Source organism: Accipiter gentilis, chromosome 29 (assembly GCF_929443795.1).
Source record: "Accipiter gentilis chromosome 29, bAccGen1.1, whole genome shotgun sequence".
In the NCBI taxonomy this organism is placed as follows: domain Eukaryota; kingdom Metazoa; phylum Chordata; class Aves; order Accipitriformes; family Accipitridae; genus Astur; species Astur gentilis.
Window position 1 is genome coordinate 4213428 of NC_064908.1, and position 23218 is coordinate 4236645.

At 50.1% G+C, this 23218-nt stretch overlaps 1 protein-coding gene across 1 annotated transcript; it reads right to left on the reverse strand.

Annotated features, from left to right (window-relative positions):
* Nucleotides 1-1472: 1472 nt before the first annotated feature.
* Nucleotides 1473-5973, reverse strand: BTG2 (BTG anti-proliferation factor 2). The gene is made up of 2 exons (XM_049832805.1): nt 5732-5973; nt 1473-4695 (listed from the first exon to the last, which is right to left on the reverse strand). The coding sequence occupies exons 1-2, from the start codon at nt 5892-5894 to the stop codon at nt 4355-4357; spliced, it is 504 nt and encodes a 167-aa protein (XP_049688762.1). The 5' UTR covers nt 5895-5973; the 3' UTR covers nt 1473-4354.
* Between the last annotated feature and the right edge of the window lie 17245 nt (nt 5974-23218).

Below are 23218 nucleotides of genomic sequence, written 5' to 3' on the forward strand. Positions count from 1 at the left end.
AAAATGCTAGCGGTGGGATCTGGTTGCAGTGCGGGTAGCATTGACTCCTCACAGAACCCTCCATGGCGTAAGAGCTGTATTTTTATCTTGGCTGCGAGCAACGCAAATTTTAGATGATCTTGGCTCTGCCTGCTGGCCCAAATGCCAGCCATGGGCCACAGCACGCAGGACCATGCCAGCCTGGTCATGGCATGGACTATGCCAACCTGAAAATGGGCCGCAGATGACAGCACACAGGTCCAGGCAGACCACTGCTGGTCCGGACAAGCCAGAGGGAGGAAGGCCACCATCATCTGACTCCACCAAGCCTTTGAACTCAGATGACTCCCAAGCTAATCAGCAACTGAATGGGACACCCATTCCTCCCCAACAGCCCTGTTTCACAAGCAGCAGCAATTTGGGTGTGTTCATGGAAACTAATGAAGGGATGAGTTCAAAAAGGAGCGGCTTTGACAGAGCACCAAAATCAGCCCACAAATGCTTTTCCTCTCAGAGGTGGCATGTTATGATAAAAGCAGGATGGGAAGAAACTGCTTTGGCCCCACCAGGGAGAGCGGTGGAACCAGGCCTGTGCCCCCACCTTGGCATCACTGCTCCAGGAAGGCACCAGCACAAAGAGCAGGTTGGGGTGGTCACAAGGACCCCAGCAGGCTGCAACTCAAGACCTCCTAAACTCCAGAAAAATGGAATTTTTGGACTGAAACTAGCACAAGCCAATTCAGCTAAGGTCCTTAATTCAGGTCAGCTTGAAGGAGTGCAGATGGGGGTTAAACACAAGCTGGACATCCCCATGCTAGGGAGCAGGGTTACAGCTCCGTGCTGCAGTCACCAGCCTCTCAACACGGCCAAAACAGGACCTCCTGTGAATCAACCCCGGCTGCCTTTATCATGACAGGCCCAGAGCATCCTCCACACGCCCGAACATTTCAATCCCATCTCTCACCCTTCCTCCTCTGCCTGCTCAGTCACTCCTGAAAGGACAGTGGGGGCAGGGAGGCTTAACCAGGAACTGCCCCATGCCTCACTCGGATCATCAATCGCTTCTTTCCAAGACTTCATTTATGCCGTTCTGAGGGTTGGGTAAGAGATCTGGCAGTTGACTACATAACACCTTCATGCCCTGGCAGGACACAGGATTTCTACAATCCTGCACTGAATAAATCCACCGCTGCCCAAGCCAGAACACAGCAGTCAGTGCAGGGAAGAAGGCAGGACACCCAGAGCCACACGTTAGTCATCAGAACAATTCCCAGCCTTAATTCCTCAGGTTTAGAGGGTCAAGTTTAGAGTCAGCATGTTGACTAAGCAGCTTTTTTCTAAACCTCCTCCTTGACACAGCTGGATATTAACAGTCATCCACACTTCAACCAAGCTCACAGCACTCACAGTGTGGGATTTAGGCTGCAATCCCAACCCTCACCCTCTTTGCAAGCATACAACAGTTCCCAGCAAGAAAACAAGGCTCATTTATAGTGCTACATTTTTATTAAAGTAACAAAAGCATACGTCTGTCAAAGGATCTGTACATTCTGTATATAAAAACACTACTATACAATTAGTAACCATCCACTCCCTCCTCCAAGTGTAGCTTACAAACTTCCTATCATTTTCACCAAATACAAAAAGCAGGTCCCGTTCAACAGTCCAGCTTGTTAAAAAAATTACAGGAAACCCCTCAAATACACTGTCTCAAAATACACACCATTCAGCTCTGCAGTTGAGTATCAGGCTTGTAGGCAGAAGGCAACAGAGCACATTAATTCACAGCTTTTACATGTAACCAGCTACAAGAGAGAAATGGATTATACCCAAATTTGGTTGGTTTTGAAGCTAAACACAGACACCTTTAACATTAGACTCCTCCACACCAGGGACAAAAGAATGAGACTTGGCTATTTTGGTTCTGGAAGTGGGGGCATGTTAAGAATAATTATAGTGTATTCCTTTGGTGTGGGCTGTTGTTCCTGAAAAACTTTTCTGGTAAGAGTGAGGGAACAGAGTGAAAGTGGGGGGTAAATCTTAAGACCGCTTTGATCATGATAAATTACAACACAAGGAAGTAACAGCCTTCAGGAAACTCCACATCCAGCCAAGGAGTCCAGCAAGCAAAGCAAACGATGCTTATCCTGGATGCAGTTCTCATCGTGGGCTTTCCATGTAAGCAGGTTAAGTGAGGACTCCAAAAAGCACAAAGATCCCTTTTCCTTGAAAAGGGAATTTGCTTTTTGGAAGTTCCCAAGTACTCCCCTCTTGGTGAGGTCACCTATTGCACAAGTTCACCAAGGGAAAAAAACCCAGTGCTTCATTTCAGCTTCTGCTTTGCTGACATGAGAAATTCGAGTGATGCAGAGGGAAGTGATGCAACTTCAGAGCCACAGTCTGTTATTACTGTTCAAGGACAATTAACTTACCACTTGACATTTTAAAAGAATCTAATATTTGAGGCTGGTTTCCCAGTTCTGGAATTCATGATTTGAAGCTTACAAAAATCTGAACTTACTTTTCCACATTAGTAGTCAGACTTGGGGAGCTGTGTTGAATTATTTTTTTTTAAGATATTAAAAAACAAGCTCAGAACTGTGGAAGATGGGAGGCTTCCTTCCTCTCCCAGAGCACCCAAGATTTGGAAATATATTGCACAAATGTCTGAGAACTTGATTCATCAAAGGCTGGGCAAGAACAACTCTGGTTATGCCAGTCAGCTGCCAGGTCAGAAGAGAGGAAGGTAAAAAAGTGTGCTGAGACAAATCCGGGAAACTTTCATTACAAACAGCCATATCAATGCCCTGCTTTTTCAATCACTTCTCCCAGGATCACTGGAGGAGCACTAGCTGGTTAGTAAAAAGGCAACAGACATACAACAGGTAGGTAAAGTTCCTGGGACAGCACTTTCAGCTCCCACCCCATTTGCAGTTAGCCAGAGCAGTTTAAGGGCCAAATCCTGAACAACACTTGGGCATAGTCTCCCTGAAAACAAGTACCACTGGGACTCCAAGAGGAGTTTTGCTTGAATAGACAGAGCACAGGACCAGGCATTAATTGTGCAAAACAGTTATGTACCAAGAGATTGGAACCAAACGATGCCCCTTACCAAGTTATCAGTGGAGACAGGGACAGCCACATGCTGATCACACAGAAGAGGAGGAGAGGGAAGAAGTGCTGTGACTTTAAAAGTAAGATCAGCACACCAAAGCATCCAAGCATCCCACACACAGGGGGAAGAGACCCCCAACCCTTCTGACTAAGGGATAGGGCAAAGGGGTTCTCACACACCAACCTCTACAGCACAAGGCGAGTTGCTTCAGCTCTTCTGGAGAAGTGACACGGCAAGTCATCAGCTTTGGATTAGGCAACTTTTGCAAGTGAGAGGCCAGACTCCACTCTTGGAGCACAGAGAGGCCACACAAAAGCAGGTCATGGGCTGATGTCTAAGCCACATGTAGCAGAAAGGCTTTGTAATTCACAGCTGTTCAGTGCTGGTTTCAGGGTCTGGAGTACCCTTCTCAGTGTGCAGCAAGCAGTGGGTGATAGCCAGGTACTGGGAAGCACCAGGAACAAACAGTAGCACAGTGCCACCACAGTAGCTGCAACATTCAGCTTGGGGATGTTCTCAGCACAACCTGACCCTCAGTGCATCTCTGCCTTGCTCCACAAGACACCAATACCCAGGTGGCCCCTTTCAGTCCAACAACAGCCAGGAAAGATGGAGGGGTTGGAGACAGGCCATGCTCACCCTCACTTTGTGCTAGGAGTGGGGCAGAGCAGAGCTGCAATACTCACAGAGTGAGTCCACAGGAGATGTGCGAGAGCAAAGGAGAGGGACCCCATGGTCCCTGGCATCACCCAGACCTGAGGCAGGTTCCCCCAAACACTATATCCAGGCCCCAGAGAGATCAGACCAGCTGGGGAGTGAAGAAGTTAGTGGAGAAAAGACAGCAGCTCCTTTGTCCCTTCTCCAACAGTATTGCAATACTTGGCAATACAGCAATACTGTTGGGTACCAGAATGGTGAGAAGGTGACACAGACATTTCCCACCACCAAGCCACACTTCCCAGCCTGGCTCTTCCCCCTCATCCTCCATTCCAAGCTGCCCAAGTGAGCAAGCCAGCCCAAAATTGCCATCCAACACTAATTAGGTAGATATCGGCTTCATAATAAAAACTCACAAGCTTGCAACAGCTTTAAAAAAGGCACCTAGAACACTGCTTCTGTTCAAAGCAGTGCCCAATATTTTAATTTTGGATTTTCTTGGATTTTTTTAAAAAATATAAATAGCTCTTCATCTTAAAAATAGATCCTCAGGTGAGGTATACAGTAGCCTGTGTCTTGGCAGTGTAAGGACAAGAGGAGTATTTAGCTGGAGACAGTCATGATGTAGTTTTTGGAAGGACTGGTACGACCTAACATCATCTGGTTCTTACAGGTAAGCATCCCATAGGAGCTCACAGGTTTTGTTGCAGTCGCTTCATATAAGACACAGATGGAGCCATCCTCACCGATGCGGTATGAGACCTCGTAGGGGTCTACCCAGAGTGTGAGCTCGCTGGGCAGGAGCTGGTAGAGCTGCGGTAGGCTGAGTCCGATCTGGCTAGCTGCCTTGCTGATAATGGGGTCCATTTTGTGATTGATCCGGATGCAACGATACCCAGAGCCTTTGAACGGTTTCTCAGGAAACCAGTGATGTTTGTAGTGCTCTGTAAGGGAAGCGAGAAGGGAACAGTGGTGAGCAGGCGAGCAGCAGCTGTGAGGAGGTCTGTGTCCTGCTGCAGTCTCAAGGGGGTCCCACACCTCACTGCAGGCAGAGGAAACCAAGTCCTCCTTAGGCTGCCTCCATCAGACAGAGGCTCCAGAGCCAAGCACTCAGCTGTTCAGCTGCTGCTTGCTCGAGGCACAGGAACACAGCTCTTCAGGTCCTAGAAACCCCAGGCAGGATGGTGCCATGGGGGCTGTAGTGACAGGACCCCAACACCTTCTTGTCCCGACCACCGGGGTGGCTGGGGTAGATACCGTATCGCCAACAACAAACCACCACAGTCAGAGTTTAACATCCAGGTCATTCTCCAAGTTCAGGAGCATGTCACTACCCCTTATCACAACAGCAGCAAACAAACCATCCCTTCTTAGGGCTGATATCACAAGGCTGTGTTCAGCTGGGAGGAGACCCTTGAACCACCCAGTTAGGGCTGAGCCCCAGACATGCCCATCAGGGGAGAGCCAAACCCCACTGACAGAGCTGAGCCTTTCTGGCCAGGGGACAGGACACACAGAGCAGCTTTGGATTATTCATATCAAGCTGCATCAAGAGGGCTTCAAGCAGATGGGAGAAGGCAGGGGAGCTCTACAAGACCCTCAGCAGGGAATCTGCTCATCTTCAGGGCTCAGGCAGCTGCTGCCCAGGACCCCACAGGAACACAGGTGGGTGCCCAGGGAGGCACACAGATGCCTGCCAGTCCCATGAGGGACATAGGTGGGCACCCAGGCAAAGGCACAAAAAGGTATCCGGCATCAAGGGTGACACAGATGGGTACCCAACCCAAGAGGACACAGGTGGACAACCACGGAGGGACACCAGGTCTTTGCAGCAACAGAGGGGCACCGGAGAAGGACACCAGTGGGCGCCCGGCCCCGAGGGTGAGAGGAAGAGCACGAACACGACTAGGCTTTTTTCACCCCGGACATTCCTCCCCGAATAAGCCGATTTCTTCCCCGGCCGGCGGGGCCGCGCCTCACCTGCGAGCGCCTCCCGCAGCGCCCCGCTGAAGACCTGCAGCTGCTGCTCGCTGACGCAACCCCGCGTCCGCAACAGGCTGGAAACGAAACCCACGGCGGCGGCGATCTCGGGTACCATATCGGCCCGCGGGCCGCCGCGGCGCTGGTTCTGGCGCTGGCTCATGCTGGGCTCCCGGGCGGCGGGTGGGTGAGGAGAAAGACGGCGGCGCTAGCTCCGACACCGCAACCACCTGACCTCCTTCTGCGCCGCCCAGCTCCGCGCCGCCTTTAAATAGGGCAGCCCGGGGAGGCGTCATCGGCGCGGCGGCCCCCATTGGCCGAGAGGGCGCGGTATGCTAATAGAGCCTGACCTCAGCGCAGTGGAAGGAGTGACGTCGGCGCCGCGATGACAATAGCGGCGGAGCGGGGCGGGGGGGGGGGGGGGGGGAAGTTACCGGAGGGCTATTTTTGGGGCTGACCTGGGAAGAGGAGGAGGAGGAGGAGGAGGAGGAGGAGGGGGCGGAGGGGGCCGCGGCTCGGCCCACCCCAGCTCCCGCACCCCCACCCAAGTTCTACGCACCCCCCTGCTCCAGGGTAGAGGCTCCCTTTCAGCCCCGGGGCTGCGGCACCCGTGGGCTCCGGGGGTCGGGGGTCCCTAGCAGCTGCCGGTACTCGAGGTGACCCACGGGAGGTGGCGGTCGTGGGGGCGGGAGGGCAGGGCAAGGGGTCCCTGGGCAGTTCTGAGCGATGGAAACCCCCCCCCCCCTCCAGATCCCGGATCGGCCCAGGTGCCCTTTGCCGCCCCGGGGATGCCGATGTCGGGGCCCCTCCGGCTGCTCCCGGAGCCCCGGCGGCCTGGGGGAAGCCAGCCCGGTCCCGCTGCCCACCGCAGCCCAGCCTCCCCAGCCTGCTGCAGGGAACCCCGGAGCTCCGGTACCGGCAGGGTCAGGTTTCCAACCCTCCCCGCCAGCGGGTGAGTTCACGGGCCACATCCACTAACGAACACGACGCCTCGGGAAGGTAAAGCAAAGGCTCGTCCCCACCAAGGCACTGGCAAGTCGCCGAAACCGCAACAGACTGAAGGAACGGTGCAGCCGATGGGAGCTGGTGCGAGGGGAAGGGGAAGGGGGCCCCCGACAGCCCCGGGGTCCCGCACGCTTCTGCTGGGGCATCAGCACAGCATAGGCATGGGGTGCTGGATCGGCACTGGGGCATCCTTGACAGCGGTGGAGCGGCATTTCTGCTGACCTGGAGTGACACAGAGCAGTCACCCAGCGCAGTCAGCGACAGTGACCCATCCGTGATGTCTGCCCCTTCCTCCCCTCCTGGCTTCAGCACAGGATGGGGTCCGGCCCCCTACACAGAGGGGCTCCTCTCCCCAGCAAGTTTCCACCACCAAATTTCCTTCCCCAAGACACATCACAGATCCTTGTTCCCTGGACAAGGCCAAATCCTTTCTAGAGACCCCTGAAGTGTGCAGGGAGAACTTGCCATCACCTGTACTGTCCCAGGCAGGTGAGGGAGATGAGGGGGAACACAACAATAACCGCTTTCATCTCACTGCCTGAGGAGCATTTGAGGTGAGGAGCAAGGGCAGACACCCCAGGACCCAGTGCCTCCCTCCAGTCTGGCTTTTGGCTGGAGGAAGACTGGGATCCAGGAGGAGGTGGCTGCAACGCAGAGGACGTGTCCGATCATGGAGCAGGGAGAGCAAGCCAAGGCAAGCGTGGAGCAGAACCAAGCGTCCTCGGTTGCCTCCATCCAGCCCAGCAGGAGGGGAGAGAAGAATCGGTGCAAGCGGTGCAAGGCCCTGATGCTTTGTGAGATGCAAGCAGCACCTTAAAGCCACTACAAAACGGGGAGCTGCACCAGCTGGCCCAGCTGCCAGCCACGCTGCCCAGGATAAAGGCACTCGCCCAGCTTCTGCTGAAACTGGCCCGAAGCTAAAGCAACAGTAGGAGGCCAAGCTCTTTTCTTGCCTTTGCTTTGATCAACCATGAGAGAGTTAGTATCAAAACAGGACAGGATTTCTGAATGAATATTCCTTGGCAGAGAACCGGGATTGTTTCGAGCCATTGTCTCACAGCCCCAGATGCCTCCCTTGGCATGCACCGGGGGAGGATCTGAAGCCACAGCTCTGATGTGATCCCCAGCGAAAACGCGTTCTCCTCCTATGGCTGGGGCCTCATTTGGCATCTCCACAAGCAGTGGGTGCAGCTGGAGAAAACCGAGGCAGGGAATTAGATCATCGGGGTTTGCCTCTGCCCGAGGAGCAGCCCCGCAGAGGCTGAGCCATCACTGGTTCCCACAGTGCCGCTCCCGTCGCTGGCACAGCGCTTTCGCCGCGGCGCTCCCTGATAAGGAGGAGCGTGCGCCTGCCGGCACACAGCCTGCCAGCACGGCTCCACCTTATCGTGGCTCTTATCGAACCGCTCCGGGTCCTGTCCCACTTGGGCATTGCTCTTGGCAAGGGGTAGCGAGAGCACTACCCTGCCTGTCCCCCTCAAAAGAGGGCATTTCGTGTGGCAAGTCGGGGGGAGGCTTTCCAGCACCTCTTTATACAGCAGGTCTCAAAACTCCAATTATTTCACTTGACTCAAGGGTGTAATAGGATTTTTTGAGGCCTTTTGCTTCCAGAGTCTGCAGCTCATTTTATTCGCACCTCTGCCATTCCTACATGCACACCCTATACATGGGATTTCACACCTTCTGAAGCACGAGATGATGGCTGTGTAGCAATGCATAACCAACAAGCCAGAGCAAAGAGTAAGAAAATAGCTTTTGAAATCATAGAAGAGGTGGATATAACAGATACGGCCCAAGCAGAGGTTTGTATTGACCCCATTTTGTGTTCTGTGTAGCTAAAAAGAAAGCGCTTTGGGCAGCAGGCACGGGGTCAAGCTAGCAAGAAGATAGAGCCAAGGGGTCCCCGAGTCCTCCCCTCCCCGCTCCATCTGCCACTCCATTCATCCGCAGAGCACAAGGAATCAAGCAAATCTCTTGCTATAAAACAGATTTGCCTTTGTAAGCTTTCAAATAAACCCAAGGATTAAAGTCTAAGGACTTTTTTTAAGTCAGCAACACACATGAAAGAGCACATGGGTGCATGTGAAAACCAGAGCACAGCACAATGCAAGGGGAGGGTATTTATACTGTAGCAGCAGCCAGAGGCCCCTGGAAGAGGCAGCATAAACACACAGCCCGAGCCTGTCCACACACAGCTTCATTACTTTAAACACACCTGTATTGTCAGCCAGCAGACACGCTCACAGCGCGTGGGTACAGTCATAATCAGCAGAAAATTAGGAAGCAAGCAAAACCATCCTGGTAGAAGACCTTTATACAAATATATCAGTAAAAGCCAAAGCAAAAATAAACCCTCAACTTTTCTACTGTAGTAAAGCACAGGAGGTCTGAGCAGAGCTTGAAATCTAACCAGACAAGCTGAGAGCAGGGAAAAGGGCTTGTTTCTCCCATCCAACAGAAGGGTCACATTAAAAAGTACTTGGATGGTATCATCCAGTCCTGAGTCACTGGACAGTAATTGTAGCAAGAGGTCTTCTGTCCTCCAGCCTGCCAAGAATAGCAAGTGCAGGTTTATTTGCCATTAGGGCTAACAGTGTTCCTTAAGTGCTGCTGATGATCTAACCTTGGCAAGCAGGTTCCCCTGGTCGCCCCTGCTCTGCAAGTGGATGAAGTGGTGGCCCCATTCTCCAAATTCAGATCTTCCATTTATTCTTAACCATCGTTTTTCTACAGGCTCCCTTTGCACAGCTTAGGGTCTTTGTCTTGTGTGTGTTCATACGGTCGGACACAGGCCCTGGTCTCCAAAATCAGATTGTCTTCGTTAAGCCCTTCCAATAAGAGATTTCCTGTGGAGCTCAAGGACCTCTAAGCGGTTTATGTGCCCATAATTTCTGGCCCTGTTGCAAGAAGACTGCAGTCTTAAAAGACAGGGCATAAGACTTAATACATGCTTTCAAATTGCTTTGAGGAGTTACAGAGTAAACAAACAATTAGAAAATAAAATTCATTTTAAAAAGAGAAGTTAGAGCTGGTTTTAATGCTGTTCTGGCTAGATTAGTTTCCACCCTGTGTTTAGCTGGAAATGGCTGAGAGCATTTAGATTTCAATTTAAAAAAAAACAACACAAAAAACCAACAATAAACTTCTCCATAGCAATTGGCCAGACTAGATTTGTAACTGGTTTGACAGGAATTAGAAGTTCAGATAGGCTTTCAAACACTCTGGTCTTGTTTATCCAAATGAGGCTCAAAACCAGTTGAGCTGGAAATTTTACAATAAAAGGGGAACACTTGGCTTTCAATCAAGGGTTAAAAATCAGCATGGACAGACCAAGCTGCTCACACGGACTTAACGCTTTTCAAGAGTCAGCAACTCACAGTGTTTTATGTACACCTAAAAGGCAACTGTTCCCACGCTACACTTCTACTTGTTATGTTTTTTGGGGGGTGACGACACCTTTTTTAGTCTGCTGGGCTGAAGTTCATAAGGCATGAGACACAAAAAACAATTTCAAGCTGTCCTCAAATACCATTAGAGTCAGATGCCAGTCAAACAGCGACAGTGTGAATCCGCACCCCCTGTTATCAGCAGGAAAATAGTTACACAGAATTAACATTCAAATCCTCCTGATTAGACGTGTCCCATGGATTGCTAGATTAGCTGTCACTTCTCCCAGCTAGGTCCCTCCCAATTACCCTAGCATTTAAGAAAGATTTTAAGGTTATCTATGTAGATTTGGGAAGCCAAGGGCTGGCTTTCTTTACATTAAGAAAAAAAAACTGAAAAAAAATCCCTGGGAACAGTTCTGAACTGTAAAAATAATAGATGTATTGGCCCAGTTCAAATCTCATTAGCTGGCTCTGCCGGAGAAGGCACAGACAATTGTGACAGTAGTGCCAGCAGCCACCTGGTTGCTAACACCAGTTAAGCACAATCACTGGGAATTTAAGGGGAAAAAAGCCCAGGGGTAAACTGGACTAGGATGTTTAATCACAGCTATAATTGGTAACCTGGGTCTGACCCCAGAAACAGGCCTAGCAGGCAGGGTAAACAATAAAGCAAGAGTCTTAAGCCCAGCCTACACTTAGAGCTAATAAGTTCTTTCAAAACACACAGTTGTGAAATAAGACTGTGACTGAATCGTGTGAAATGCAACTGGGGAGGGGAGAGGGAGTACATGGACAGAAAACAAAGCCTTTTTAACCTGTTAGCTGCTAGATCAGACCATGTTTTACAGCAGGTATTGATTCCCGGCAGTCTAGACCACAGTCAGGGCAAGCACCTAGCATCTTCTAGGCGGGCCAAGCTCCCAGAAGCTTATCATCCTGCATGACTCCATGGCGCTGGGCTTTGCTAAGCACCTCGCCACCTATTTTGGTGCCTGAATGTCTTTTGTCAGCTTGGTCCTTTGTTCTGCCTGTGTCGCCTGTAACCTGACTCCCCACGCCAGCTCTGAGTACCTTGGGATTTGTGGACAGGACATGTCAGGACACATTTTGGGCATGTCTGGGCAGTTTCATTTGTAGGCTGTCAGGGACCTTTAAATATTCCTCTCTGCTTCTGAGCAGATTTGTATGTGGACTGAGAGCTGGATGCCTTCCCCCCCAGCATTTGAACATGGTAGCTTTTGTAGCACAAGCCCAGGGCTTCAGCGAGGGACCATGTAGTTCCTAGGAGCCATCTTTCACAGAACAACCTCCCCCTGATCCACTTTCCTTACTGCATGCCATGTTTCCTCATGGAAAACAACCTATTTGACCCACTGTGAATGTCACATCTGTTCAGAAGTATTTTAGGAAGCAAACATTGCTGTACTCAAGGGAGTCGCAAGCAGAAAGAATTGCTTTTTCTTCAAACTCCTTAGGCCTTTGGACCTAGTTTTCCAATGGTGCTGAGCACTCGTTGGCTCCAGCTGCCTTCAGTGGACTCCGGGGTTTTCTCCTTGGCCTTACTAGCTTCTTGCTGAACCCATGTTGACAGTATCTTGTGTAAGAAGACATTTGTTTAAAGCTCAATATTATTACCCAGAGACGAAGCCTCAGACTACATACAGTTCCTCATGAAGCTGCCTCGTTGGGGAAGGTGTGTAGATGACCTCACACTGATTTCAGAGATGGTTTCCTGTTCTTTGCATTTGGTTATTGTTTTTTCCACATCCTCTTTGCAGGATGCAACTGCCTCCACCTACCTCTGTTCCTGTCGAACAAAGCTTGAGAGGGTAGAAAGGGGACAATAGAAAAGGTCCAGGGGAGCGCTCACCAAGGCAGCAGACCCGGAGGAGCGTGGGGATTGGAGGTGTTTGCACAGTCAGGTCCAGAGAAAGTTGCCAGCTGTAAAGCCTGGAACAGGCTTGTTAGTTTATGAGATAAAAAGAGTCCAGAGCCCTGTCTTTATCTCAGAAATGGAGCAAGGAGCAGCAGGACTCTGGGAGGAAGGGTCCAGTGCCCCTGGACAGCCCTTGTCCTGCTCCACCCCTTCTGCCCTTCACCAGCCCTTGGTGATAACATCTTCCCCCAGTCCTCGCCTCCAGCACAAGGTAAACAGCACGTGTGAGCCACAGCTGTGCACAGAGGCAAATTGCCCCTTGGTAATTCTCCCTTATCCAGCACCCTGGGGTGTGTCTGCCTACCCGGACTCTGCTCTCTTCCCCTCCAGAAAGTCCCAGAATAAATACTGGCTCCAGTCAAAACATGATTTCCCTCTCCACAGCTGGGAACAGGTAAACCCACCACTAACTCTGGTGGCAAACCCTCCAATAACACAGGACACCAGACCCAAATCCTCCTCAGCACCACAAAGACACACATGAACAACCACATGATCTGAGGAGTTATGGTCTAACATGGGAGAGACAGACAACCAGCACGGCAGGAAACTGAGCCTAAGAGATGCTGTGTCTTGTTCCAAGCCACAAAGCAGAGGCAAGATACAGGGCCCTTCCCATGAGCTGCACTGTGCCGGTGCTGTAGCCTGGTGGGGTAAGGGGCCAGCATTCCTCCCCCCAGCCAGCGCTTTTCAGGCAAACCTCTCTCCTTGGGTCTCTCTCACACCTTTCCTTCTAAGGGAGGCTGGAGCATTATATATAGGGATTTCACACTTTGCTGACATGCAGCCATGCTACGAAAAAGGGATTTTTCTTTTCTTAGAAATGAGAAGTTAAAAAAAAACAACCCTCTGGCTGAAACCACAAGACAGGATTTTTTAGGTGGTGAGAATGTGACTCGTCTGCCAAACTCCAGCTCAGTCAGGGAGCAACGTTGTGACAAGCTGCCAAAGCAGTACATTGCCAAAATCTGCATTTATTGCATATAAACTATTAATGCAGGGTAACGTGTGTTGCAGCGCCGCAGCAACCCCAATCATAGGCAAAAAAATAAGGGCAAGAGCACCAAAGGCACTGTTGCTGTAGCAGCTGGTAGGTGAATTTATTGACCCTGTTCAGAGCTGCCTGACATCTCGGCACTGAGTGGGGATCTCTGCTGGCCTTGAATATGTTTTTTGAAAGCCTGTGAAGAGCAGTTTATTCACCTACACTGTGGAGAAGAGCAGGAGACAGTTACAGGTCAAAGCGATTTCTATTGCAGCATCACAGACCTGGGTTCTGTAGGACATACAGTGCCAAACAGAAAATGGGATCTTTCTGGGAAGTTCTGTGTTTTCCCACAAGGCTGAAGAGATCAAGCCAGTCCCATACAGACTTCAAAGACCCAGTGTAGCAGGTGCTGCTTAACAAAAGAGAGGACAAGGAGCTCTAGGACTTCCAGATTTTGGCCTACTCTCGTTTATGGCAAGCTGACCTGGTTAGGGCTAACTCCAGAATCTCATTACTGTCACAGGCTATGGATCTGGCCATATGGATCTGGCTTCCCCTCCTCTCCCTCCCCACCAGCCCTTGGTCCACAGCTCAACTCCACAGTATGGATTATGTCAGGCATAATCTATAGCTACTATACTGACAAAGCTCTGCCCGATCCATCCCTCTTCTTGTGGCCTCTATATGCCCAGACTGCAAATCTACAGGGGGACATTTGTCTTATAGCCAGTGAGAGCTGCAGTGTGCAGATGGTCCAGGCTCCAGCGTGGGAGAGAAGGGACACTGGGAGAAGGTCCTTGGGGTTCTTCTCAGGCTACACCCACAAATATGAAAGAAGCCATTGCTTCCCAGAGCCCAGCAAGCCTCCCAACCCCTGCAAACATCAATTAGCACACAAAGACGGCCCAGATAAAGCTGGGCAACACCCTACAAGAGCTTAGATCTGGGTGGTGCCCTTTCCCAAGAGGCAGGCTGATCCCTGCTTGGAGAGATACCTCCTGGGTAGCAGGTGGACTCTGCAGGACTGCTCTAGGCTGTTCCCAAGGATTCCTCGCCCTCCCTGGCAAAGCCAGCTAATTGGTTTTTGGTGGGGTGCTGCACCTGGGCAGGGGGAGGCAGGAGCAGGGTGTACCAGACACATCCACCCTTCAGTGCTTTGCAAGCCTCCTTGCTATCAGCAATTTCACATGTGACAAGCACGCTCTAACCAGAGAACAGCTCCTTTGTAGCTAACACCAAAGGCCAGTTGACCATCAGAGCAAAGACAGACTTAGTATCACCATTCACACACTTTCTTGCTGTCTTGCAGACACCAGTAGAGGAAGCAGATGTGGTTTTCTTCACTCTGCCTGTTGCAGAAGTCCCACAGGAAGTTCTGTTATTCAAGAAAGTCAGGGAGGCCGGAGCCAAACAGGTATCTGGCTTCAGAGCTGGAACTCACCCTGCACTGCCAGGATGTCTGCAACCAGGGAGGGCGGGAGGGAGTTGGTTAGTTATTAAAGTATGGGTCATTTACTCAAAAATCTGGGTTTAGGCATGGCTTTGGATTGCACATGAGTTCATCTGGGTTTGGATCGCAAATTTCAGGTTAGAGCCACATCTATTACTCACAGAAGCAGCACATAAGCTCTCTCTTCATATTTCTGCATTTCAGCAACAACCAAGGCTTTAGCAGAGTCTCTGGGGGCATTTTTCCACTCATATGTAGAGGAATTAAGAGTCATGATTTTATCTGTGTACATTTGAGGAGAGGGGGGGGGGGCTGGATTCCTGAGCCATTTTCAGGTCAGACCTTGGTGCCTGTCCAAGGCCTTGTTCTATTGCTCAATTTCTGCTCAGGACTTTGGTCTCGCTTTACAAAAACCCAGGACCTTCATGTAGAAGCTAGGTTTGGAATGAAACAGGCACGTTTAAACCTGCTTAAGATAAACATAACTTCAATATCTTGGAAATAGTGTCCAGGAGGCTGTCCTGAGGTATGCCATGGATGTGATGGTCAAAGACCTGGCCCCAAGGACTCTGCTAGAGCATAGATGATCCTGAGAGAGCAGCCACCCTGGCCTTGGCTGCTTCAGTCCACCCCTGCTGACCAGTGCTCCCCAGAGCTCCTTGGAGTGATTGTCCTCCACATGCTCATCACCAGCTCACACTATAATTAATGCTTTTGGGAGCCCAGTTATACCCCAGCCCTGCCCCACCCCACCCACCAGTAATGGCAGGGATGGTCCCACTCCCACCCCAGACAGCTATGTCCCTGTCTCCCACAGGGAGATCAGCAAAGCCATCTGGGATCTCTTAGCACCTCTGGAATTTGAGCAGGCACCAAAAAATAAACATGGTGGCTAAGACATGCCAAGAATGACAACTGGAAATCCAGAGCACGGACACTTCCCCATGAGATGACAGAAGAAAAGGCTGTGCAAAGGAAACACTGAAAAACTGTGATAGCCACAGTGCGTGGGAGGATGGAGAGTGGGGTGAGCTGTGTCACAAGGGGAATAGCTACTCAGTTGTAAAAGAAACAACATGCAGCTCATTCGCTGGCATACATCCCCCGTTGGGCACAGCAGCCCCAGGGAAGACCTGCCGTCAGAGCAGGACTCTCAAGAGAGGCTTTGGCAGCACGGCTTTGCAGCCACGTTCCTTAGAAAACAAAAGGAGGCTTGGAAAAACAATAACGACAATAACCCACTTTCCCCTTCCTGTACTGAGCCTTAGCTGAGGCCATGCTAAGTGAATTATACACAGGTCTCTGTCAGGAGATCTTCCTCATATCTGGGAAAGCGCAGCCCAATATGCCAGCAGCTGAGACATCAGCACAGGCCATGGAAGGGGGCAGAGGTGGCAGGCAGGGATCAGAGCCCCTCCGTTAGAGCAGGATGCATCCTGCTGCTTCCCTTCATCATTCTGCCTGGGCACTGTGGGCTCAGCAACTCACTCCCATCTGCACAGGATATCCCAAGGCCTAAAAGACTGAAGTATCATTAATATAGCTATCCCCCCAAATTAGCCCACAAAGTAGAGTGCTATTTCTTCTCCCCTATTTCCCAGAAGGTAAACTGAGTCACAAGAAAGCAGAATGGCGTGCCTGGGGCAGGCCAGCAGTTTGTGATGGAGCCAGGAATTGAACAGAGATGTCCCCCCAAAACTCAGATTCCTAACCACCATGTCATACATCTTTTGTTTGCAGCATCCCCAGCAGCTCTGGTACCAGATGAGCCCGGTCTGCTGCGTCAGAGCCACACAGAGGCACAGCAGCTCTGCAGCTAAGATCTTCTGCCTACATTCTAGCTGTCTGCTCACCCAGACCAGACTCAGATCTGGATGTGAAATCTTGTTGGGTAACCCAAGATTTGAAAGTTAATATTCATGGTGAAAGAGCTGCCCAAAACAGTGTCTTAGATCACCAGCATTTGGGAAACCTGGATCTCAGCATTGGAGATGTTCTGGCAGTGTAAAACAAGAGTTATAGCTCACATGCTTCTGTGACGTCCAGTATGGGACTCTGTGGACATCTGTCAAGGTTTTCCACCCCGATGCAGCCTGTTGGAGGCTCACAGAGTTCAAAAGCTAACTACATCCCTGCTACCCATCTCAAGGTGTGAAGCCAGGTTGAAATCCCTTACTGTCCAGCTCTGCTGTGTGTGCTTAGGATAGCGTTCCTCCCAGCTGGCCTGAAAAGCAGCTGAACAAGCACGATAGGGTTGATCCTGCTGCTGGCACCCACCTGCTCTGTATTTGCAAAAGGAACTAACTTTTTCTCAGTATGTGCCTCTATTTCCTGATGCACATGGAGACTCACTTCCCATTATAAAAGCACCTGGAGACTTATGAACCTGAAAAGGTGCATTTCTAATGAGAGAAAGGAGCTGGGAACATAGCTGTGAGGCAACCCCCTGCTAGAAAGAGGATGAATGCTGTGAAGGTCTCCCCACAGAAAACATGGGCAAGAGGGGAAGGGAGGGGAAAATCGCCTTCCAGTTTCCCTGTAGCAAGAAGTCGTATGAAAACACAAGGCCCAGGACCATTTTCTTATGGTCCCTGCGGAGGGGCTGTTCTCAACCTGGATCACAGACATTTGGTACAGAATTGGCCCAGTGGAGCAGGAAAACATTCCCATGTGACCCATTAGTCCTGGCTGACAGGGCTGCAGGGATCTCCACTCCCTCCTGTGCCTGCAGCTCTCACCATGATAACCATTTCAGATTTGCCTCAGATACATGTCCTTGAAATCTGCGGAGGCTGGAAGGGTAAACAGACCTTAAAAGGGTCTCAAATTCCTGCCTTCCACTCCCTCATTCTCAAGAGTACTCCTGAGTGAAGCAGCTTTTGCAGAGAGCAGGCAACTGAAGGCCCTTTTTCACCATACAAAGCAGCTAATAATAATTCATGCACCCTTCACCCTGCCTGCTCCAGAGCCCAGGAGGGCCCTTGCTTGGCAACTGTACACACTTGTCTGCCATAAATGGCTGTTTTCCCTCTTTCTAGCAAGGCCACATTGTGCTCTAACTGTTCTGTTCCACCATTAGAAATTCCAGTTCAAAGTTGCCAGTGCTTGAGATCTCGTCACAAGTCTTCTCATGTTTGAAGCTTTTCTTTCCCTCCTGCAAAAGGTGAACTTTTAATTAAAAAAAGGTTATTGCTAAGATGACTGAAAACATGAACTGGCTCTGCAGATCCATATTAAGGTCTGAAACACAGGAGTCAGCTAAAAGAAGCAGAGAAAAAGAATAAAGAATAAAATCAAATTTCAGTTTTGGATGTTGATGTGTGTTTTGGGGCAGGGAGAGGGTAGAAGACCAAGACCCACTGTGATTTTAAACATCTTAGAAGCTACCAAAATCATTAAATTCAGTGACTTTTCTGGAGCTCCTTTGGATGGACACTAGCACAGCAGAACATGAGGCCTAGTGAGCCAGAGGGACCAGGGTGTTGTAGCACCAAAGGTTGATATTCAGCCTTTCCTCACACCCAGCTGTATCCCAGGGCTGGTTCACAGAGCTTTCAACTTTAAGAAAGGGAGGGCCTGAGCTCTGTGCAGAGTGGAACATATGCATTAGAAAACATCCCAGATGTACATATATGTGCTGCTGGCAAGCTAGAGGAGGATCTGGTCCACCCAAAGAGCAAAGAGGTGCCCTGTGGGCAGCTCTGTTGACTCCAAGACAAGATCTTTAGTGCTCAGGATGCCCCCTTCTCCAAGCACAGACAGCACACAGCAAGAAGGGCTCTTCCTGGCTAGTGCAGGTGGGCAATGACGCAATTCTTTCCAACCTACCACTTCCTACAGCCTCTGGATCTTAACACTGTCCTTCCTAGTGCTGAGGTGACTCTCTGCCTTCTGTATCAGGATTGGTACTGACGTTCAGTTATCATAGCCAGATACTGGCTCATATTTCTCTGGACGAGGACTGAGTGACTCCAGATTTAGAGCTGAGATGCAGATTAGGATATGGCTTGCCTCAGGAATTTTACTGCTTGAGCAGAGGTCAATCTTCAGGCAGGGAAGGGACAAGATGGATTTCACGAACCAGGTAAAAGGGTAGAAGAAAGCAGAGATCTGACTTTTGTCTCAAAAGAACAGGATCTTAAAAAGAAACCTTATGGTATTTGCAGGAGAACTGACATATCCTTCCACTACAAACAAAGCACTTCAAGGAAGTTTTTTCATGTCAGCACCATTTTGTTGGGAAGATTTCTCAGAACCAGGCTGGAATTTCTCATCAAAAAGCAAGAGACGAAGACAGCAAGCAACTGAACCTCTGCCTAGAGCAACCCACACTTCCCGTGTGGAGTGACAGCTCTCAAAGTTAAGCCCTTCTTCTGGTGGGTCACATCTGAATCTGGGTCACTCACATCCAGAGTCTCAGTTTCAGTCTGCTTCAGAACAGAAAGAAGATACGAAACTCCTTTTTTGCAAGAAGGAAGAACTAAAAGAGGCTACTTCTCCAGCCAGCTGTTTCTCAGCAGGAGCAGAACAATAATGTCCACTTCAAAGATGTCACCTAAGACACACCTAAGATGAGTGCTTTAGAGACATGTGAGCCGGTAAATCATTTGAAGGGCCACCTTGGGCCCTGTAAGTGCCCCTGGGTATGCTAAAAATTGGCCACAATTACTCTGTGGGGTGCTTACCTTACATAATTGTCTTAATTATATGGGGCTGCCTAATTACACTTTATGCTGCTTTAACTATGCAAAGAAAGGCATCACACATGGGATAGAAAAGATTCTGACCACATCTTGACCAACATGAGAAAAACAGAAGTATTCCTGATGGACCCACTTTGCGTCTTGCTCTATGACCCTGCTGAACAGGTTTCCACCGCTGCTCGATAAGATTAGAGACCTGGGTGTGACCCTCACTTATGGCAACACGCTCCTTAAACCAGGCCGGAGCACTGGGAGGCCCCAGGGTCAGGCTGGGTTGGGGGGTAAAGGGACTTTCCAGCTAAGCTGCCTATCCCACAATGGCAGCACTGTAATTGTCCTTCATTTTGGGCTGTTTATGCAAGGGTAGAAAGCTGTTCTCAGATTAACTATCTCCTCCTCAAAGCTCTGTAACCTTGGTAGCCTGATTTTTTTTTATTTTTTTTAAACTGCGCCACGTAGGCCCAGAACAGAGCTGTCTTATCTCACAACCACCCACATGAAAGGAGGAACTTTGCAGCGTACAGCCATGTCAGCGCTGCAGGGAAGGCAGAGAAAGCAAAGCCTTGCTAGGCAGGTAGGACGTGTGTGTGGGGAAAGGTGCCTTGCTATGGATTTTGCGTCTAGCTTGGGGTTTTCCCAGAAGCTGAGGAGCTGTCAGGTGGGGATTTGACTTAAGCCTATCTTAAAGACTTCTTGTAAACTGTCCAAATTTTCAAGTATGCCCGCATACATATAACCTACTCTGAATAACACGCCACTTTAAGCATGCTCTGATCCAGGGCTGTTTTGTCCCCCCTCTTCCAGGCACTTGAAAGCCCGCAGACTGAAGCTGGAGGTATAGAGTGGTTCTGCTTTGCTACTCTAGTTCTCTTTCTCCACAAACACAGCCTTTTTGAACCCCCAAAAATGCCCCAGTTCAGGTGCTGCCTCAGGACATGAAACTGCTAAGTTTTGTGGAAGGCAAATGATTGTTTCCATTTCAAAAAGCACAGCAATACAGCTGCATTAGAAAAGTTGGAATGGGCAAGTGCTGTCAGAGAAGAAAATCTAAATATAACTCTGGAAAAGCATTCCACTCAAATTAATTATCAGCAGTAAAATAACGTTTTTAAAAGAGAAAGGAAAATATTGTGCTGAGCTGAGAAAAAGAGGGAGGTCTGCCAGTCCTGGAGTGTGTTTATCCTGGGTATTGTTTAAGCTCTTAGTGCTAAATTACTGGCAGAGCCCAGCTGTTCCTGAATCTCAGCCCTCCTCTCTGCTCAGGCCAATAGACTTTGCTCTAGTCTGCACCCAAAAAAGGACTGCATTTCCCTTCCCGGCCGTGCCTGACGTGGCCAGTCTGCAGACGTCAGCAGGATCAGCTCCTCAGCAGGAAGCTGGCAAGAGCTTCTTAAAAACATGTGACGTAGGAGACAGCCACACAGCACAGTTAAACCCTCCACACGGAGGGCAGAGCTGAGTGGGGATATGGAGCACAGCCACGCTTCCAAAGAAGGAAGGCCAGCATGCTGCTTCCCTTGGTAACAAAAGCATGGTAACAGCCTCCAGAGCCTGCTGTGTTGCTGCCAGGAGTGCCAGGGTTTGTGGTATTGTGGTGGGCACCGGCAGATTTTAAAGTTTTTATAGAGATTGGCATGACAACAAAGGGCTCTCAGTGAGAAGCACATTCAGGGTGCCTGGATGCTTGAAAGTGACTGCAACCAGCCTGTAAGTGAGGAAGGAAAGGAAGAGAGGTACAGAGAGCATCTTGGGTCTGCGCAGAGAGGTGGCTATGTCCCAGCTACAGATGGGACAAGGGTGTGTTCCTTTCCCTGAGGGTAAAATAAAGGGTCAGCAAATCGAAGGGAAGCCCTTTCACACCCCCTCTCACCGTGTCTGATCAATAAGGAGAAATGATTGCTGTTTCAAGAGACTACAACACAGACTCTTCTACCTCCATTTCCTCCTCTACTCCCCAAACAAACCTGGCAGCCTTTCAAGGCTCTCTCTGCCCCACTTCAGGCCCAGGAGAGTCCCCATGCTGAAAGACATGAATACAAGATTAAACTCAGGACAATGCCCTTACTCCAACTTCCCCACTCCCACGCCCCACTGAACAGGCTAGCCAGCATGCAAGTGCTGAGCAGAAATGTATTCACACGCTAGAAACCTAGTGCTACCTTCCCTGCAGCATGTCCCTGAGTGAAGTAAGTAATTGGTAGTTTCTTTGATGAATTTCACTTTTACTGCTTTCAAGTTAGCCACAGTCCTCAGCCTACCTGGGTTTTCTCTCATGTCTGCAATATTCGGAATTATTTGCTGAATCTGCTCAGAGTGACACCAGCCAGCACAGACTGAGGCTTGTGAAATTCAAGCTGTCTTTAGATATGGCTGGGCGGACAGCAGGCTACACTAGGTGTTTCAGTTCCTGGACTGAAGTACAACTCCTATGTTGTAAGCAAAAGTTGAGAGCATACCAAGCTGGAAGCAATGCATCCTGATGAAGCACCCAGTCTCCTGTCCCCAGGACATACAGATTCTCCCATGACCTGATGAAAACAACACTACAAACCACACCAGATCTCTGCTTCTCAGCACCACACTCCAAACAGCAGAGCACCGGCACAAAGTAGGCAGCTTTGCACAGCAAAGCTAGCAGCTCAGCCACATCACCTTGCAATTGAAGCTCAAGCTCCGAGCAGTGAGATAATATCAGGCTGACAGCCTACTCCATCAGAGGGAAAAAGTTACTAACACAAATGTATGATTGGAGAGATCTTGACTGGTCTGGGGAGAGGACGCTCCTGTAGCCATTAGCTAACAGAAGTAGGTGCTTTGTCAAGGGTGCTGGTTTAGGCCTGTGAGTTTACTACACCAGCATCTCAGACCCCACCTGGAGGTGGAGAGCTGGCCATCCCTCTCTCCCGAGCTAGCACCAAATTAACTTCATACAAGCAGCAACTTGCCAGCCAGCAAGGTACCTGCGCTGCCAGGTCAGACCCAGGCTTAAGACCACATGTGCATGCCCTCGATGTGTATACCCTCGATGTGTGTACACCCTCGATGTGTACACCCTCGATTTATGTACATCCTCGATATTCATGCCCTCAATGTGCCTGCCCTGGATGTGCACGCCCTGGATGTTCATGCCCTCGATTTTGCGTGAGGCCAGCTGGCAGCAAGGATCACTTTGCAGAGCACGGATCCAATTGCAGGCCCAGCGGGGGCGCAGGGCGGGGGGCGGGGGGGAGGCCGGGGGCTACCCAGGGGCACTGGGGCTGGTGGTGCCGCCCCCGTGGCTCCGGGCGGGAATTACCGGGAAGGGGCCAGCACTGTGCTTGTGCCACCGAGGTCCCCTCTGGTCCCCTGAGGCCCCTCTGGTGCCCTGAGCCTTGGAGAAGTTCGCTCACAGCTCAGCAGATTTCTGCCCCGGTTGCTTGTGCTTTGCCTTGGTACTGAGGGAGCAGAGGAGTCACCGTCTCCCCTTTTGCGGCCCCTTAAACTCTTTACACCCTTAAAAGCGATTATCTCACCCCGGATCTTGAGACATACATGTCAATGCCCTGGCTTCATTCCTGAGACTCCTTAGTTTTCATAAAGGCTTTTAGGCAAGACTTTACCCCTCTGTTGGCTCTAATTGCTGTTGAGGGAATGGGATATATTGGCAAAGGATCTTGTTCTCTGTGCTGCCCCAGAGATGGAAACCTTGAACGGGAAAAAGGACAAAGGTGCTCTGCAAGAGGTTGCTCCCATCCTAGCAAGATTTTGAAATAAAACTGTTCTTTCAAAATAAGGACAGTAACTGATGAGGCGTGGGGACAAAGATAATGTCTCTGCCTAGAATTAAGGACACATTTCACCCTGTTCAGAAAAGCTGAACAGGGAGGTCAGGCTGACTTCTGAGCTATTTTAAGCATCTGAGGTTAAAGGGCATCTAGAACTGCTGCTTAAGTAGTAAATGTTTTATTTAAAGGCTCTTTGGTTGCTAGAACTTCTAGGGCCCAAAATGCTACTGAACTATTTTAAAAGCCTTTATC